We start from the raw sequence: 17,824 nt of genomic DNA on the forward strand, positions 1-17,824 counted from the left end.
CATGCAGTGCTGCTCTGGGGATTACGAGTCCCTTCTCTGTCGATGACTACATGGCAGTAGCCCGCCATTTAACTGTTGGCGGAGATAGGGTGCAGAGGGCCCAAGGGGGGCCCCTGCACTGCTCATGCACTTGGCATGGGTAGTACAGGGGCCCCCCTGGCCAGGCCCGTCACGATGTTCACCACTGTGAACATTGCGACAGGTGCTGGTGCACCCTACTCACTACAGCATTGCCGACGTCAATGTTGTAGGCCGTTTCACGCTGGACCAGCAGGCAGAAACACCGTTTCTGCCCGATGACCCAGCAGGAAACTCTTAATGGGGCCTGTGGGAAGGCGTCTGCGGCAGCAACCTGACCTTCGGGACATCGGCGGATGGCCTTTTCTGTTCACTGAGGTCATAATCGACCCCTTAGTCACTGGACCTTACCTAAAAATGCCAATAGTGACCCACACATAGCTATGTTGCAGTGGTGGCTCACAGGAGGGAAAAGGGGCAGGGTAGTATGGCACGTGGCGGAGGGTGTTGGGGGTTGAGGAAAAAAATATATATAATAATTTTAAAAAACTTACCTTTCTGATCCTTGGTCCTTGACTGCAGTACAGGCATGGGCTCCCAGCCTGCTCTGCATCCAATCCTAATGCTGCTTTCATCCTGCTGCCACTATTAAAGCAGCATTAGGATTGGGTGGAGCACCCAGCCAGGGCACTCCGACACACAGTGAAAGTTTTTGCCTGCTGTCTCCAACCCAGCAAAGCAGTGCCTGCAGTGCTGGGTTAGAGAAAGACCATTGTGCATTTGTGTTTGGCCGGCCCGAGACAGTCGGCCAAACATACATGCCCACTGAGGGGAAGTTCAGTGCACTCCCTCTGTGCTCGTCACGGCCCGTGGCCTCACCCCTTTTACAAAATACGATAATAAACACCATTTGTCATAGTTTTTTTGTAAATGTTTTGCAGCTGCTGGCGGGGGTGATGCTCCTTCGCCATACCACCATGTATGTTGATGGGGAGTAGGGGTATTTTCTGTGTAGTCTTGTTATCTGTACTGTAAGGAAAGTACAATGTCTCAGAGATGTGTTAGGAAGGCATGCAAATGTATCCAGCTCTACTTCCTTCATCCATCAAAATTGTTCAATCTGAAGCCGTAGGACCTAGCAACGCTAATCATTTACTGGTAGCTTGCTGGACAGAAGAATGGAAGGTTACTTTTTTCTCTGGTGCATTTCCGTTATTTGTCTTAGCACAATTAATGTCAAACCAGAGCTAAACTATTATGGTGATCCTGCACACTAGATATTGGTACTATTCAAAATACCCTAAAAAGTTAGTGCCTCTCACCTTTGTCATACGAGTAAGCCTGATGTGTATATAAACAGATGTATTTGCACACACAAGTCACCTACTCATTTCAAACCACAACCCCACACACATAAAACTTGCTAAGTTGTTAACACATCTATGGCAGATATAATCCTTCCACAAAAATATAAAAAACACTAAACTACTGTGAATTTTATCTGAAATGTTAGTGATGTTACATATAATTATGTGATTACAAGAAATAACCATAATACATAAGATATAAGTGGATTCCTGAGTTTGTGCCAGATGTTCTAGTCCTATTCACAAACCATGGAAGAGCACTTTGCTGATATGTACTATTATGTTGCATTGTAAATTGTCCATTCAAGGGGAGCCACAACATATCCTCGATGATTATTAATACTGCAGGTCGCTTTTTGTCACCCACCGTAATTGGCTGTGAATGGATAGATGGAAGTCTGTAAAGGACCGCAGACCATTGTCTCTGCATTTATTTTCACAAACTTGAAACGTTTTTGTAAAAGTAGCCTGTGCCATTGAAGGAGCTGCTTTACAAACTGTTTGGGAACACATCTGCGGGAGGAGGTAAGCGATCTCATGGGGAAAGCTTTTTGTTTTGGATTGACCGGACCACTGATGTATCTCTTTTCGAATCACAGATAGAAGTGTGGTACTCCCTTTCATGCCACTTCCTATTTGAAATCCAGAGAGGGTTGCAAAAGCTTTTTTTTATTATTGGTTCGATGCACTTTCCTGACTCGTTAAAGGCGTTTCTACATTATATTTTGCACATTGACATTCTTGAGACGATGTAAATTATGTCTGCATTGGTATGGATTTTTCAAAAGAGTTATGTGGATAGTATCTTAAATCATAAACTTCTGACTTATAGGCATTTACTAGGGTAACCCCTGGCCCCCTCTCAGGGCTCCATATTGCCACTCTCTCCTTTGGTAGCCAATAGTTCTTTCAAAAAATCCTCTGCCTCCCTATTTCTTTAATCGGGGAGCTTGTAATGGTGTCCTGCTAAGCTCTCTGCTCTTTTTCTGCCATAGATATTTGCTAGTTGGACATAGTCAAAGAAGCAGGTAAATCAATAAAATCTTCCCTTGGCATCTTTTATGAACTCTGCATTGTGGCTACCAGATACATCGAAATAATACACATTTAGATGATGACTGCACTTCTAGAGTAGCCTCTATAGTGTGAGCTGTCTCTGCTAGTTACTTCAGCGTAGGATAAGAAGGTGTGGGGGGAGATAATGACGTTTCCAGCTGAAGCGATGTTTTAAGGGTCTTAAATACCAAAGTATTCAAGTAGCAAATACTAGCATGAATGAATTATTATATGAATAGCAAAAGAAGGAAACACCAGCTGGTGTTTCCTTCCACCAAAAAGCAACAGTGTATTCAGTTTATAAAAAGCAATTGTGCGGCCGCAGACAGGAAGGGCGGGGCACAGTGAGTCTCTGCCATGACAACCAGCCTAATGTGAAATTTCCCTGCAAGTCAGTCCTGGGCCATGTTATTGTTTTTATATTCCAGAACTGCTTGAGCGAAAATGTGGCTAAATGCATTATTTTTAAGGCGCTGTGAAAGGGTCAGATGGAAAATGCAAACCTCTGTGTAGATGCAATATGGATAAACATACTAAAAAAGTAGAAACGGAGTATCAAAGTGTTACATGGAGGGATCAGCTGCCATTCAAATGTAAAAGATATTAATTCTAAAACTCTTCATATTAGATTGTCATTTCATATGAGTTCATAAGCAGCGAGAGTGTCGGGGTGGCAAATTAGAGAGTGAAGGGTGTGTTGTAGTGGGTTCAGATGTGAGATGGGAGTAAATGGGATAAGAAAGAAGATGGTAAGTTGAGACAGGTGATAAAGGGTAAGTGTGTGGGTTGGGTTGAGTGTCTTGATAGGGTATTTCAGAGAGGACGGCGTCAAAGAGTCGATGGTGACATAAATACATTAGGCAGTGAGAGATGGAGTAAGTGAGGAAGGTCTATGGTATCAACTTCAAGCATATTTCCATCGAGAGTCAATTTGAAGCCTTGCTATGCAATTGACTTTTCAAGAGTTTGGTATGCCAGGCTTAGGATGGAGAATGTCTTGTGTTTTCAAGTGGATGTGGAAAATACCTTCCCATGCAAGAAATGGTACCCTATGATTTTGTTTATGTAAAGAGTTGCTTGAGGATTTTGCAAATTTACTAAAAATCCATATGAATGTTACATAGAAGTGTATGAGCTCAATTCTCCATGAAAATCAAATGGATGCGCGAATCCAAAGTTATATGATGATCTATGATATGGAAAAATTTGACTAAATATAGTTAAGCTGACGATATGTTTTCTAGTGTTACTAAAGAAAAACTGTAATATATTGTTTTATCTGAAATGCCAAATGTTATGCGGCCTTTTCATAAAATCTTAATGGGTATGCATGTGAGATAGTGTATTCTGCAACTCAGACATGATAACATTCAAATGTGTGTCTTACTAGGTGTACATAAAATAAAATATTCTCTCAAAAGCACAAAACTTGAGTATGAGACTTTAAAACCATTGTTTTACCTAAATTGTAACGAATATAAAATTAGAGCTTTATTTATTTTTAACAAATGTAAATGCGTCATATTATGTTTTATATTTCTTTGTGATTTTTTTTCAAACATGTTTTGAAGATGAAGTGAGGTAAGCAGCATTTTTTGTTTGGAAGGATCCAGAAACAACAACAAAATGATCTATAAAACAATTAGCTACTCCATCACCTGGTAACCCTCTGGGCTATCTTTCCAGCCGAGTAGATACAAAGGAGGGATACTCTTAGAAACGCCAAGCCCCAATGTTCTTTCAGCCATGTTTTAGTCATGTTACTGCCCGTCTCCTGTTATAGTATACAGATATGAGGCTATTTAAGGAAAGTACATTATTTAGGATCGCTGTTACTTTGATAACTACATCACATGTAGATGGTGGTGGAATAATATAACAAAGGATGAAAATCCCAGAGCGTGGGCAAGATGCTTTATGTCCTTAAGGCCAATATTTAGACTTTAACAGGGGAAGACAATAGCCGCCTTCCACCAAGGTATCTCCTTCTAGCTGCCAATTACCATACCGAGGCAGAAGGGATGCTGTTGCTCAAATGGTAGTATCCGCGCCTTACCCTCTGTTGGCTGTGTGCCAGAAACAGAGTCGGGTAGCTGAATTTGAAGGACATTTTTAACATTACTGGGCAAAGGGGGGGGGTAGGATGTTGGTGGGATTGCAGAGGGACTGACTGTCTCAGGGAGTGTGGTAACACCCTTATCTCCCTCTATATGGAGTAGGAAATCCCCAGCTTTTGACTGTGCCCTCGGAGGGGGCAATTTCTCCATTCACCTCCACATGTCACTGCAACATGGTAATCCCTAGGGTCCCCAACCCTGCCGATACAAGAGGAATCCTGCTGATCCCCCTGCATGCCCCCTCGTGCTGAACACTCGTGCCTCAATTACAGCTGTTGGTGCTTCCAAGTTGCAAGAACACTGGGTTCAATAAGAGCCTTATACATGTCTTAATCAACCCTGCGAAGTATTGTAGTTTATTTTGTAATCTAAAACATTGACAGTTTGACTTAATGCAGCGCAACAACAAAAATGTGTGTATGACATGTAGAACTATGATACAACAATTAATAAATATTTGCAATATACTAAAATAAATGGAAGTAAAAAGGACGACAAAAAGGGTCCATGCTCCTGCGATCATTTATAGAATCTAGTTTTTTGTTTACATAGCTGCACAGTCTCTTAAGACATAATCAAAATGTCCCAAGTCCAGCTAAAGCGGTAAGATGTCACTCTCTACTAATACACTGTAAAGGAGGGGAGAAGCAAAGAATCCTGAGAGAAGTGCAGACATTGTTTTCCCCTGATGAAAAAGCCCGAGAAGTCTAGGCAAAGCTTCAGTGGAGAAATAAACAAAACTGAAAAAACTGGGTTTGGAATCACGTCAAAAAATATTTCAAATGAGTCACCGCAGGCATAAATCATTTTTCCATTTAAGTTTGTCTTGCCAGTCCAGGTTAAATTTCACCGTCTTCCCTGTCATACTCCGCATTGCCAATTAAAAATGTGCATCATGTTGGTTGGGTTTTGTTGAGAGCAATGCCCTAAAGTTGATGTCTGATTTCCTTCCCAAACTGAACAGATTACAGCAAGTTTCTCCATGGTAGCTTAGCATACAGTCTTTATCTGCTGCCAGTATACCTGAAACAGTGTGAGGTCCCTGCGAACAAATAGAGGGGCAGCAATAATAAACTATCCTGTGGTGGAGACTGCAGTAGAGTCTAATAGAGCGTCAAATGGCCAACAGAAACACTCTGAAACTGTATGAGCTGTGCCACTGGACTCCACAGAAGCAGACAGTGTTTGTTGAGAGGGTCTTTCTAGATGTAATGCAAAGGAAAACCCATGAAAAATGGCTATTTAGACCATATAGGGTAATTAGGAAATCTTTACAATTACCTTTTAATTGGTAGAGAGTTTTGTGTAATTTTACAGATGGAGATCAAATTACTTACATTTTAAATAGTAGTGCCTTACCAAACCTCAAACAATAAAAATAGACAACTTACCCATTATGTCTACAGTGAACTGACGAGTATAGTATTATGTTCCTAGGGCAGATAGGAAAGGGACCATATGTGTATCTTTAATTGAGTAATTATGGATTTTTGTTTGGTATGCATCATTGTAGATACGCCTTAATAACATCATCCTGTGAAATGTGCAGTCATCAAACCCTACACAAACCTCCCCAACCCGTGGAGAGTACATGTCCGTTGAGCTCCTGAATTTGCCCTGTTGGAGGTCGTTCATCAGATTTAGCCTCCAGCTTTTTGTTTCATTTCAATCTGTTCCATTTGTCATATTGCCCCTCTTCTCCACCTAGAACACTCGGCGTTGCAGTGGTTTCTGCATGCAACAATTTGATCACATCTCAATGCTATTCTAATATTGGAAGGGTGATGGAAGATTTCCACGCCATGGCTATCCTGCGCTTACCCAGTACCATGGCCTGACCTACAAATCAGCCAGCATGTTTCATCTTTTTTGCAGTGGGTCATATATCTATTAAGCAGCCAATTGGGTCTTGGGGAAGAAGTTTATTAGTCTCAGCCACCAGACAACATAGCACTTTCTTCCACAATTGAGTTATCACTCGGTAGTGTGTGGTAAGTCTGCCACGGTTTATGTGCATGTGAAGGTCATTTACTTGAAGCGCTTGGATACAAATGGCCTACTATTTTCTAAATTAATAGGTTTCATTTTACCAACTTCTGAAAGGTGAACCACTGTTTTATGTCGCACAAAAGCAAGATCTATATAGGAAACAACCTTTTAGCTTTCATTGTTTTCATGTATCAATCCATCATATTACATTTTGAAGAACATGTGGGCTCACCTCACCAAACACATAATGTGATACTGTGAATCACAGCATTGCATTGTCCTGTGGAATAGCTACAAAATGTGAGTTGACACTATGCTAATTGTGATGTATGGATCAGTGCCAGCAAGAGGTGACCATTGTCTGCTTTCCGTAAGTCTGTAAGGTTTATAGGTTCCCAATGATCAAATGGCTTATCCTCTTCTCTGAACAGCTATTATGTAGGAAACCCCCCTGAAACTACCATCTCACTGCTGTTGCAGTTAGCTCTTTTTCAGTCATGCAACAATTATGTAAATAACTCTGTAATAATAATAAAGGACTCCCACCTAAGAGGATGCTTCTAGTTTACAGAAACAATTCAAGATTTTTCAATAACAAATTGTTATTGTTGGGCAAGCACATTTTTTTTTTTTTTTTTTTTTTTTTCCACTGCCTGTACTATTCAATACAGTGTTCTGGTTCAGTTACATGAATTTAGGTCTCAGTAGACACAAGATTATCCCTACAACAATGTGTGATTGACTCTCTAAATACCAAGACTTTGAAACGCCCTCTCCTTAGCTCCTTTAAGCTTCTGGAAATTCGTATTTTTCAGATCCCTACCTTCAATAGTATCTGCTGGTCTTGAAATTCTGCTGGGATAAGAGTAAAGTGAGGGTAGTTGGAGTTGAGTAGAAAACTTGAAGTGTGATCTGAGCTTGTAACAACTATATTTTTGGACAGAGAGAAAATCATTATTTTATGGTGTTTGTCTCATAAGAGCATAATCACACCACAATTTTGAATTATTGAGGATTGTGCCTACTGTAGATTTTTGGATTCTTTAAGAGTTAATTTCGAAACATTTGAGATGGAATGAAAGCATAAGTATATTAACTCGCAAACAAAATTTAAGTTCATGATGTAATTAGCGATAAATGTGTATCTTTCACTTGCATTTCTGATGATCTTACAAATGATGTCCCCATCAGGACCTGAAGTTGGCTTCCTGGTAATTGTAACAGCTCTGTCTTAGTTTGGAGAAAAAACTAAATGGAGAACAGCAGTATTAAAATCCATTTCGTTCTATTGCTAAAAGTAGCCAAACACTTTTCCTCCTATAACCCAATGACTTTCAACAAAGAACATGGGCTTAAGTAAGTGGCAAAGGGGGGTTTGCATTAGAGAGGAGAGGAAAGGACAGATATACTAGTGTTTAGGTACGCATATATATTTTAGAGTGTAGGTAAATGTAGAATAGGAGGATGAAGGCAAGTTTGTTAAGAATATTTCTCTAGGACAGATTCACTTAGATCCGTTTTCATATAAAGTCAGTAGTTACATTAAGTACCAGAGAATATTGCTGGGATGTGTGCTTTTACATTTAAACAATATTTGGCAAACCGATAGGCCTGAAGTGGTGAACCTTTTGGCTTTGTCATTGTTTGTGGTGTTTTGTCAGGTTATTTTTGTAAGATTTTATTAGGGAAGGTGTCAGGCCCTCAAACTAATCTAAATCAATAACAAAAAAGTTGGTTAAAAGCAAAAATAGTCCTTGGTATCAAAAAGCTTGCATTACCATACTAGTCCCAGGCACACCAGGGAACTGATGCTGTGTGCTGTAGTGAACGGGAAAAATGTAAATGGCACAATAACAAACTAACGGTGAAGGATGCTGGCTGAATGTCCCTATAAGTAATTATATCATACATTTAATTTTAAATGAGGAGCCAGCAGCTGCCGCAACACTGCTACCAGAAGGCTTGCCTATTGCAAATCCCATGCCCACTCCTTATGGCCTCCTCCTCTTCGGATTCTCTCACTACCATGCATCAAAAGTGACCCTCATCTCTACTTAGCCCCATACCCACTTTTTATTTGTTTAAAAGCGCTGGTAAAGGCAGCACGTTTTCCATTGAAGTGCCCTCTAAATTTGCACACATATACAATTTTATTCCTAAAACTACAAAGCGTACAAATGATAATGCGTGGAAAATGGGTTTAAGTGAATATTAGTCCCACTCCACTGCTGCCCGTCAGCAGCAATGCCCCCGCCCCCAAACACCGCTCAGGCTGGGATCAGTGAATAATAAAATGGTAATTCATTTTTATTACTATTGTTTTATTTTTCACATTTGCCGCACTGGCAGAAAGGGGGCGAAGCTCCTCTGCCCTAATTGGGGGAAGCCCCCTCTGGGTGAGAGAGACTCAAATTTTAAAGCTCAAAATTACCATTTATCGCAAGCAAGGACAAGGCTTGAATTACCATGCTCCTGGCTGAAATTGTCCTCACTTCAGTACAAGTTATTGAAGAAAATAAATCCCACCAATTACATATCTTTTTTAATCTCACTCTTTCTGCTTTCCAGATGTCGTCAGTGTGGTCTTGTGGCATAATACCAGCAGCTCCTCTCCCTGTGCAGTCATTAATAGCCACGCCCAGATCCCTGCACTGCAATTTGGTCCCCACTGCAGCCTGTAGAATGTGTTCCTTTTTTTGGCGTTACCCAGGATGTCAATGGAGGCATTTACTTGAGACCTAGAAGAAGTGATGATTCCGTCCGCTGTGTTTAAATATTTACCCGTAAATCTGGAGGGCTCAGTAAAGAGGAGAGGGACGTACTCCCAGAATCCGATTTTGGAACTGGGGAACTAGTCGGCTCAGTATCCTCTGATTCTGGGCAAATCACACTCACAAAAAAATAATTAATCTGACCGCGTTTAATGTAAATGATGCTCATGTAAAGCTCTCTAACTGCCTTTTTCTCGAGCTTTTTCGGACAGTGTAAAACTGCTAAAAAAGAAAAATATCCGAATAAAGTATGTGACTTTTCTGACCAAGACCTTTTTCATAGATGGCTAGAAGCAGAGTTGGTGTTCGTGAAGCCGGATATGACATCCTGACACAGTCCCTGATTGTAATGATTGCCCCCCCCCCCTTTTCCTACACTACAGAATCCCAAAGTTGCTGCATATAAAATTAAGGGTCGGTTTCTTGTCAATGGATGTTATTCGTTTGCAACATTGTTCTAAATTTAGAACGAAACAACTAGCTGGGTGACTTTTTTGTTATTATCCAATGCTGCCACCGCGTGGCGTTCACGTGAAGTTGTTAAAGTGAAATGTGTGCTTTCAAAGTTTTGCAATATGTTGGGGCAAACACGCTTGTGACAATAGGTAACTATTGTGTTTATTACACCAGTTTTGCGTTTCTATGCGCTGTAACTACTAGATTTTACTATTATTCAAAGACTCTAATGATGTTTTGGATCATAATGGGTAGAGCCTCGTAAATGCCGAATACCTGTAAAATCTGTAAAATCTCACCCCTCCGCACGCGGAAAATGTCCCGAAACGAAAACACGAAGAGCTGCATCTAAGATCATTTTGTACTACGTGTTTTTTTTAGCGCAAATCTAGCTATAGGAGTACTGTACTCCTATAGCTAGATTTGCGCTATAAAACAAATGTGGTTTTCAAAGTTTATGCACTGTTGCATTTCCTGATCCATCCTGAGAAAAGAGGCCACGTTAGGGCAAAGGAGCGTTCAGCCCCTCCCCACCAGCCACCCAACAGCATCAGCTGGGGCTGCAACCTTTAGAAACAAAACGACAATAAACTCTGTTTATTGTCATTTTAATTCTAAAGGGGCAGGGCCAAGGGGGTGATGAGCGTGAGGGGAGTGCACAGAGCACTCCCCTCAGAGCGCATGTATGTTTGGCCGGCTATCTCGGGCCGGCCGAACACACACGCGCACAGGGGCTCCCTCCAACCCAGCACTGTGGTGCCGAGTTGGAGAAAGCCCCTCCACAACTCGGCACCAACTCGGAGCACCCAGCCAATCCAGCCAATCAAGACGCTGATTTGAGCATCGTCATGATTGGTGCACGGCAGGCTGGGAGCTTGTGCCAGGAGTGCGATATCAGCGACGGAGAGCAGTGCGGCGACGAGGCAAGTACATTAAACATTCATATATATATATATATATATATATATATATATATATATATATATGGAGTGCTTTAAATGGGCCGGTACTCTCCGGTACTGAGTACCGGCACTTTTTTATTTTGAGAGGGAGAGTACCGGCATATCTCAGGAAAAACGTAATACTTTTAATTGGAGAGTACCGGCACTTCTCAGAAACAAGCATCTACTCTATTACAGAGTACCTGCACTTCTATTTTCCCATTTAAAGCACTGTATATATGTAGATATATATGTTTGGCCTCCCCCTCCCATCCCGCCACCATGCTGAGTCACCAGCTGCGACTGGAAACTATGCGCTTAGGATGTACACTTAGAGTAACTTTTAACATAAAAATGGAAGGGTGGCGCAATATAGCTAGCATCAGTGCTGGGCTGACCTTTCAAGTGGCTTAGCACTGCCAGATTGCTTGCTTGAAAGGGGTAGTGAGTGGGTAGTTTTTTAGATCGAGCCTGCAAGCACTCTGGCCTGTTGTAATCTATCTGTGGGTTTTTAACCATGCCCACCTCACACCAATCACTATCACTCCTTCATGGGCATGTCTTTCAAAAATCCTTTGCTATCATTGGTAAATGCTTTGCATTTGTCCCTCCTTGAGGCAGTTTTGTTACCGCCTTGGCCATCAACCCTGTTTCATGGATAATTGCATGTTTGCCGATACGTTTGGCTGCTGTCCTTTGTGCTCATGCTCATGGCGGCCGTGGTGCTTTGAACCAGCTCGGTTCTGTCACATGTTTTACTTTTCAATTCATGTGGCAAGAAATGACCAGTTAGGAATTTACAGCGCTAATAGCTCTAACTTGAGCAAACGCGAGACCCATTGCGTTGCAAATACATGTTTTTTTTGGCTCCCTGGGACGTGAGGGAATCATAAACCGGCCTCTCACAGGTCCTTTCAAGCTGGTCCATCTGGCAGTGTTCGATTGCTTGAAGGGCCAGTCCAGCACTGTTAATCTTGTACAAGAGGATGCAGGAGACAGGGCATGCATCGCAGGATCAGAATGGGGAAGAAGGCACCCTATCAAAAAGATAAGATAAAAACATTGACTCATCTCTCCTTGTTTACTCGCAAAGGGGGATTGGTCTATCTATGCTGCATGTGTTGAGATAACAGCATCAACAGCCTGTGGAGTGCTACTCGTTATTGCTACCAGGAGTGTAGCTTAGTAAGATTGGGGGGAGGTGAGCTTCAGACTTCTCCACAAACCCGCTGGCATATAATGTTTAATTACATTATATGACAAGCAGGGTGCATGAGAAGGGCTTAGAGGCAGGGGAAATGGAGTGTTATGTGAATTGGTAGGAGTCCTAAGTGACAGAAACAATATTTTGTAAAATAATAGACATTTTGTAGGGCTTTCAGAACAGATATGAGAAAGAGTGAGTGTGTGTGTGTTTGTCAGTGTGTGGGTGCATACATGCCAGGTGAAATCTGACACACACCTCACCATAGCCAACTGAAAGCAACTGTACCCAACTATTCTTTAGAAAATACATTTATTAACAGGTGTATTGCCGTAAACACCTCCATGGCTGCTACCTAGTCTTTGTGTGAAGGTATTAAAAACACCAGCCCACGTACAGTCAGAAAACTGTCCTACCACTCCACAGAACGGGCCCACACACACAGCGACAAAACATGCTCACCTCACTGACTTGCCAGACTGGCTCATCTGGCACTGCTAGATAGTCCTGAAGACCCGTCTGACCCTCATGCGATGGTGAGGTACACCCCCGCCCCACCCCCGTTTTGTTTGGCCGGTAGAAATGGAGCTGCCAGAAAGTTGTTGATTATAAGGTTAGAGAGCACATTCTCCAGCTTATCTAATAACCTTGGACCACGAAGACTAGCTGCAAGTGTTTTTCTTAGTTGCATTTTTATAATATCAATCTGGGGTGAGCTCAATTTTTGCTTATACGTTGGTAAGCAGAGGTGGTGTGCTTGTTGGCTGAGTAATTTGGAGACTTTGGACCTCATTCAGAGATTGGGGATAAAGGGTCATCTGCCAAAAATAAACAAATGTTTGGTCTGCCATCCTCTCCAGTCTCCTGCCTCAATTGGAGGTGGAAGAACCACTTAATTTCTGGTGATATAGCAGCTGCTTTACCTGCGCAACAGTTATGCAAGGCATGGTGGTTACAAACACGTAAAAAAACAGAAATTACACCCATTATCTGGGAGAAAACATCCAGTTTTTGTTTTTCGGAAACAAACTTTTACTACAAAATGACTACATAACAGGGTGGATGTCATTGCATATTCAATGAATACGCACAGACGGTGTTCTCATCGAAGGTACTAGAGGACATTCAATCAGGGGTGGCTCCTCCATTAGGGCAGCTGCACACCTTTCCCCCGAAAATGATAATAAACTTTGTTGATTATCTTTTTGTGGAAAAGGGGCTGGGCCACAAGGGTGTTGAGCAATGAGGGGGTAGTGATCAGCACTCCACCTCAGAGCGCATGTGTGTTTGGCCGGCCGTCTCGGGCTGGCCAAACACAAATGCACACAGGGCTCTCTCCAGTTAATCCCCCTCCGCGCTACCCCCGCCCCTTCTGCGTCACGCGAGCTGCGACTGCATTCAATGAAAGTTCCTCACGGATATGTCAAGCAACTCTTATTTACTGAGATCTAATATTGGTGGTGTATAGTGACCACATCAGACAAGATTACCTTAGAGGGTAACCCATGGAAGACTGCCTGTAGTGATCACTTCATTGCATCAGGCAGGGTTATCAGTAGTAATGAAAAAGGGTTTTATCAATTGGGAATTCCTCTCCAAAGGTAATAAATAACAGCCCTATCGGCAGTGCCACTGTCACCAAGATCATAATAAGGGTAATAAGCCACCACTGCACCATTAGAATTAACATTGAAAATTCAGCTTCAGATACATAACCATTTTCCCACTGAAATCGTCTTATTACGAGTTCTGAAAATACTCGCATTTCCACCTTCAGTACAGGTTTTTCAAGTTTCGTGAGCAAAAGCATCTAATTTATTAGGCTGGGATGGACATAGGTGAACTAATTTGTAGCTCCTTAGCTCCCAGTAGCTCACAAGTTACTTGTTAGAGAGACCTGGTTTTCAGGATCTGGAATGCAAGCAAGGACATTCTGTTTTGTTGGGAAGAGGTTCAGGTGGGCACTGGAAGGCCATCACTGTATAACTGGGAGACCAGATTTGAAGCGATAGATACCTTTAACATCAGGATTTTTCAGATAAATGTGGGTGTCATTTGCATACAGAAGTTTATTCTGTCACTACATCCATGTGGTATAATTCCATAAATATGTGCTTGTGTTTCGAAATAAGTGCCTGTACAGAGTAGCACAAAACACTAGCACAAATTAAGCACTGTTTATGTTTCTTCCCCTAGTCGGACTGCAAAGTATTTTGTAGATTGTGGTGTAGATCATAGACTGATTTGGAATAAAAGTGTTGAATTCAATTGATTTTGTACTGTATTTACATATGCATTAAGGGCTCTGTTTCAAAATGTAAGCCCTATTCTTGATAGGGTTCTTCTGCTCTCTATTATTGCGTATTTTCATAAACTCTTATCTTCTGCTTTGTCCTTCAGTGAACAAAGTATTTGCCAAGCCCGGGCTTCAGTGATGGTCTATGACGATACCAGTAAAAAATGGGTGCCAATAAAACCCGGACAGCAAGGGTTCAGCAGGATCAACATTTACCACAACACCACAAATAATACCTTCAGAGTAGTAGGAGTCAAACTGCAAGATCAGCAGGTGAGTACTTAAACCTAACATTTTATAGAAGATATTCACTCTGTTTACTAATAATTATCATATTGTTTACTGTGTACTGATAAACCTGTTTTCCTATACTTTCGAAGTCTAAATATAATTGATGCTTTTGCATCTGTATAGTATGTTTCCTGCTGACATTAGTGGAGAGGTAGATGGGCTGTAGTCATATGGATGCTGCAGTTCTAGTTCAGATCAGTCTGATAATGCTGAGTTGCATATCAAAAATCTGACTGATAGACAATGTGTGGAAAAAGTGGTATGGGGAGGCTCCAATGCACCTTTGTTGATCACCTCCATGCCTTTCAGATCGTGCCTCTTTTCATGCCACTACTTGTGGCTCCCCCACCCTCCAGTGTGCCTATTTATATCCTATTTGTTCATCCCTGTACATCTCCCCATAAGTGTCCTACCAAGACAGAGCAGGCCTATTGGCATAGTACAAGTCCTAAAAAATAGCAAGGAGACAAATTAACATAATCACTTTGAAATGATGTCACAGGAAGTGATGCCATTGCTCTATCAACTCATTATATTTTAAGGAAATGGCCTATTTAATTTCTTGGCATGTCCCCCTCCTTTGACAGTTATCCAAGCTTCATCGAGATAAAGCCTGTACCGTCAGTGGTGACTCAACAGTTTAAGAATGTGCGTCACTAAGATTGGGATTTTGTGGTTGTATGTGCATTCAAAACCTTTTCGAAGTGGTTGGTAGGTCCATCCTCTACTTGAGTGTCTTTACTTAGTAGGTCGCTTGGCTGCACCAAAAAATACCAAGGTACATGGTTACAACTCTACGAGTAAAACTCTTTAATATCTGAAAAACTAAGTGGTCAACATAAACAACAGTTTCAAAATGGCTCCAAACCTTCTATTTCCTAATACAATCAAATAGTCAGGTTTGATATTGAGGGCTCTTCAGTAGGGTATGTCGTATTACCAATACATTTGTCTGTACCATCCACCTTTACTAGGGAGGATGGTACAGAAAAATGTACCTTCATAAAACATTACAGAAACCCTTGTACTTACCATGAGAGGTCGAGCGGGAGGTAGGAGTAAGAGATAGGAGTACAAAAGAAGAGGTATTTGAGAAATAGAAGAGTATGTGAAAGGAGGAGGAAAACAAGGGGAATGTGTGATAGGAGGGTGGTTGAGCATTGCAAGAAAGTAGTCTGTTGAGGGAAGGTAAACAGAGTTTGAAAGGACAGGAAAACGTGTGAGTGAAACATAGAGGAAGAGAACCAGACCGGGAGCGAGAAAAAGAAAGTCATTGAGAAAGAGAGTGAGAGAGGGAAAGAGATGGGTTTTGTCCTGAAACACTCCTGCTGGGTGCTCTTCTAGCTTATCTGTAGCCCCTTCCACACACTGAATAAGGAATGCCTCTATAAAGGCAAATCAAGGGCTCCAGTGTGTCAGATCAATGCTGCATTGACAAAATGTCCTTTAGTGTCATCTCAGAGACATAGGACATGGTGCTTGTCACTTTTGAGGTACCGTAATTTAACAGATCTCTATATGTTCCCAAATCTGTTAGCAGGCTGCATCATCATAGGTACCTTGGCAAAAATGTCTGGAAAAATTGGCATTGGTACCCCAGAACAGGACTATGGCTTCATGGATATAACTATATTTGGTTACATTATATTGATTTGTATAGCACACTAATCACCTGAGAGGGTATCTAGATGCGGACCTGCATCATGAGCCGCTACCCCAGTAATGAGATATTCTTGACCTGCAGCCCGGTGGTGTGGTTACACCCCCACTCTAGTAGCTAAAATGGGAAATGCCACTGGGCATAAGGGACTGGTAAGCCTGGTTATACTAAAAGGCTAGCTTGTTCTTTATGGGCCTCTTCAGCCTGCCGGGATAGAGGCCAGGTGCCCTTAATAAAACCAGAAAGGAGTATCACAGCCGAGGAGGTCGAGGACTGCCAAGCTGCCACATTAGCAGATGATAACAGAGTGAAAAAGTCAGAAGTGAGAGAGAAAAGGAGAGTGAGCAAGTGAGGTATGGAAAGGTAGAAGAGAAAAAGGAAGTAGAGGTAAAAAGAAAGATGGGGAGAAAGAAAGGGGATAGAAGGAAGGAATGAAGGGTGAAAGGAAAGAAGGAAGAGCGAAAGGAAGAAAGGAATGGTGGAACAAAGCTATGTAACAGGAAAAGAAGGAAGTGTATAATAATTCAAGGAGTGGTGGATAAATGGAGGCATGAAGCCTGGTTGGAGCGAAAGGTGAAAGAAACTCTCGCAGGGAAGCTTGGGCTTCGCATTTACTATATCCTTTAAAGCATCAATCAAGTAGGGATGTTATTGGTTTTCTTTCCACTCCTTTGCTGCACCCCAAACTGATAACCTAGTACACACCCATGTACAGGGCTTTCAACCCCTGCTGTGATAAGGCTTTTTAATAGTACAGCTCAACATCATGTTCGAAGAGACCCGAGAAACAAAACAAATGTGTTTACACCCAAGAAACTTGTACAACAAAAGCATCATCTCTGAGTTGTCCTCGGGCAAAGGGGGGCGGTATCTCCTCTCTAAAATTAGCTGGGGTCCACCCACTCTGACTTGCGCCCTGGCTATAATGGTAACAGTACACGTAAGGATCACAGAGCGACAGGACCATAGTTGCATAAATTCAGTGAAATCTGTTTCCCCTTGGGTCATGCCTTATATATCGGCTGTTTGATTGTGTTCCCCACTTTCTTGCAGTGCAACGTGGTACAAGGATTTGTTTTGCCTCAGATAAGATCATCTCGGCACAGGGGCTATAAGACAATATCAGAACTTAATCAATTTCCAGTTGAAACCGCTTAGAGGCCAGTGCAGGGGCGAGAAACTTGTTCCAACCTTTCAAATCGGGGTGGTTGTGGTAGTAGAGGTCTCGGGCTGCAGCCCCATTTATAATTCAGAAAAGTGCAACATATGATCACTGGAAATCTAGGACCCAATTGTAGAGTCAGGGGTGCCAATATAGGTTTCCCAGAACAGATGCCACCTGAATTTCTTCAAATGCAAAGGAGAATATTTATGGGCCCCACCTTCCAAAGGAAGCTCCTCAGAAACCCTTTGGTACAGCTTGGCAGCTGAGTCCAAAGGGTGTCCTTCCCATCCTACTTTCCTACATTGAAATGATTTCAAATGGTGAAGGTGGGAGCTTATGACCAGATTTGCAGCGGTGGGCAGACTTTCTCCAGTACATTACTACAGGACAGTTTAATTCCCTTATCTGTCCAGCCAGAGTTCAAAAGAATATTCAAATTTCTTGCTAATTTCTCATCACTTATAACACAGGTATTGTCTTTTCTCAACTCTAA

At 42.0% G+C, this 17,824-nt stretch overlaps 1 protein-coding gene across 4 annotated transcripts in view; it reads left to right on the forward strand.

The window, feature by feature from the left end:
* Positions 1-17,824, forward strand: part of EVL (Enah/Vasp-like) — a 403,985-nt gene that overhangs the window by 184,319 nt on the left and 201,842 nt on the right. For all 4 annotated transcript variants that reach the window (XM_069208320.1, XM_069208318.1, XM_069208322.1 and 1 more), the window contains exon 2: positions 14,320-14,488. In XM_069208320.1, coding sequence (XP_069064421.1) covers positions 14,320-14,488 — 169 coding nt within the window. The remainder of the gene's footprint in view (positions 1-14,319; positions 14,489-17,824) is intronic.

The sequence above is a fragment of the Pleurodeles waltl genome, chromosome 9 (assembly GCF_031143425.1).
Source record: "Pleurodeles waltl isolate 20211129_DDA chromosome 9, aPleWal1.hap1.20221129, whole genome shotgun sequence".
NCBI classification, from domain to species: Eukaryota; Metazoa; Chordata; class Amphibia; order Caudata; family Salamandridae; genus Pleurodeles; species Pleurodeles waltl.